Source organism: Perkinsus marinus (genome assembly GCF_000006405.1).
Source record: "Perkinsus marinus ATCC 50983 genomic scaffold scf_1104296956534, whole genome shotgun sequence".
Classification (NCBI taxonomy): Eukaryota; Perkinsozoa; order Perkinsida; family Perkinsidae; genus Perkinsus; species Perkinsus marinus.
Window position 1 is genome coordinate 1626 of NW_003207447.1, and position 830 is coordinate 2455.

The 830-nt window shown below is 55.4% G+C and overlaps 1 protein-coding gene across 1 annotated transcript; it reads right to left on the reverse strand.

The window, feature by feature from the left end:
• Nucleotides 1-738, reverse strand: Pmar_PMAR017870 (hypothetical protein; the record flags this gene model as incomplete). The annotated part of the gene is made up of 1 exon (XM_002775140.1): nucleotides 1-738. A coding segment is annotated over one exon (738 nt), but the record flags the coding sequence as incomplete, so codon positions are not given.
• Nucleotides 739-830: the final 92 nt, after the last annotated feature.

Here is an 830-nt window from a genome sequence, read left to right on the forward strand (position 1 = left end):
CCTCGTCGAAGAAGCTTGCCCTCGAGCTGCCGCCAGAAGCCGGAGAATCCCCTCTTATCAGCGACACCCTTGAATGAACCACCGTCAAATGCTGTTGCCGCCATATCCGCGTTCTTGGCAGCGGTGTGACGCCGTTGTTGGCTGACCAAGTCCGGAGGGTCACTAGTCTCGACCGAGGTTTTTGTAGGTGATCCATTTCCTTCAGACATTCTCACTTCGCGCCTTGGAGTAGCCTGACTGATTTCAGAGACGGGGCTGCGGAAGACGGAGGCAGCTTGGTGACCTTGGAGTGACCGATTCCACCAACCCTTTGAAAAGGGACTTTGACACAACGATTTGAGTTCCCTCTTCGCCGATAGCTGCTCCCAACGGTAATCTTTGGTCAGTCTCGGAGCGCTAGGGAGTCCCTTGATGAATGCATTCTGTAGGACGACACTAGACACCATAGGGGGGATATAATTCTCGATGATCGCCACAGCGTCCTGGTCGAGGAGCCTTTTTCCGTGACCAGCACCCAGACTGTGAATCCATTGAGCAACATATGTTCTGAGACCCTCACCATCGATATCTTCGACGTGATCGCGTAGCTCGGCGAGACCGTCAATCCCTTCCAAAGGATGAGTGAATAAGGCGTCGGCCAACTCTCGGACAAAGCGTTCAGGATCAGGGTCTTGGCCTTCCCGGGATGCCTGCTCCAAGAGCGTGAACAATGCCTCGTCCAGGCTGTCTGGTAGCGGCCTGATAGTGAGAGCCGCTACCACCTCCTCGCTCGTGCAGATAAGGCAGTCCGCAATGACGGCAGGGTCCCGGTATCGGAGCCAGATGTTGAG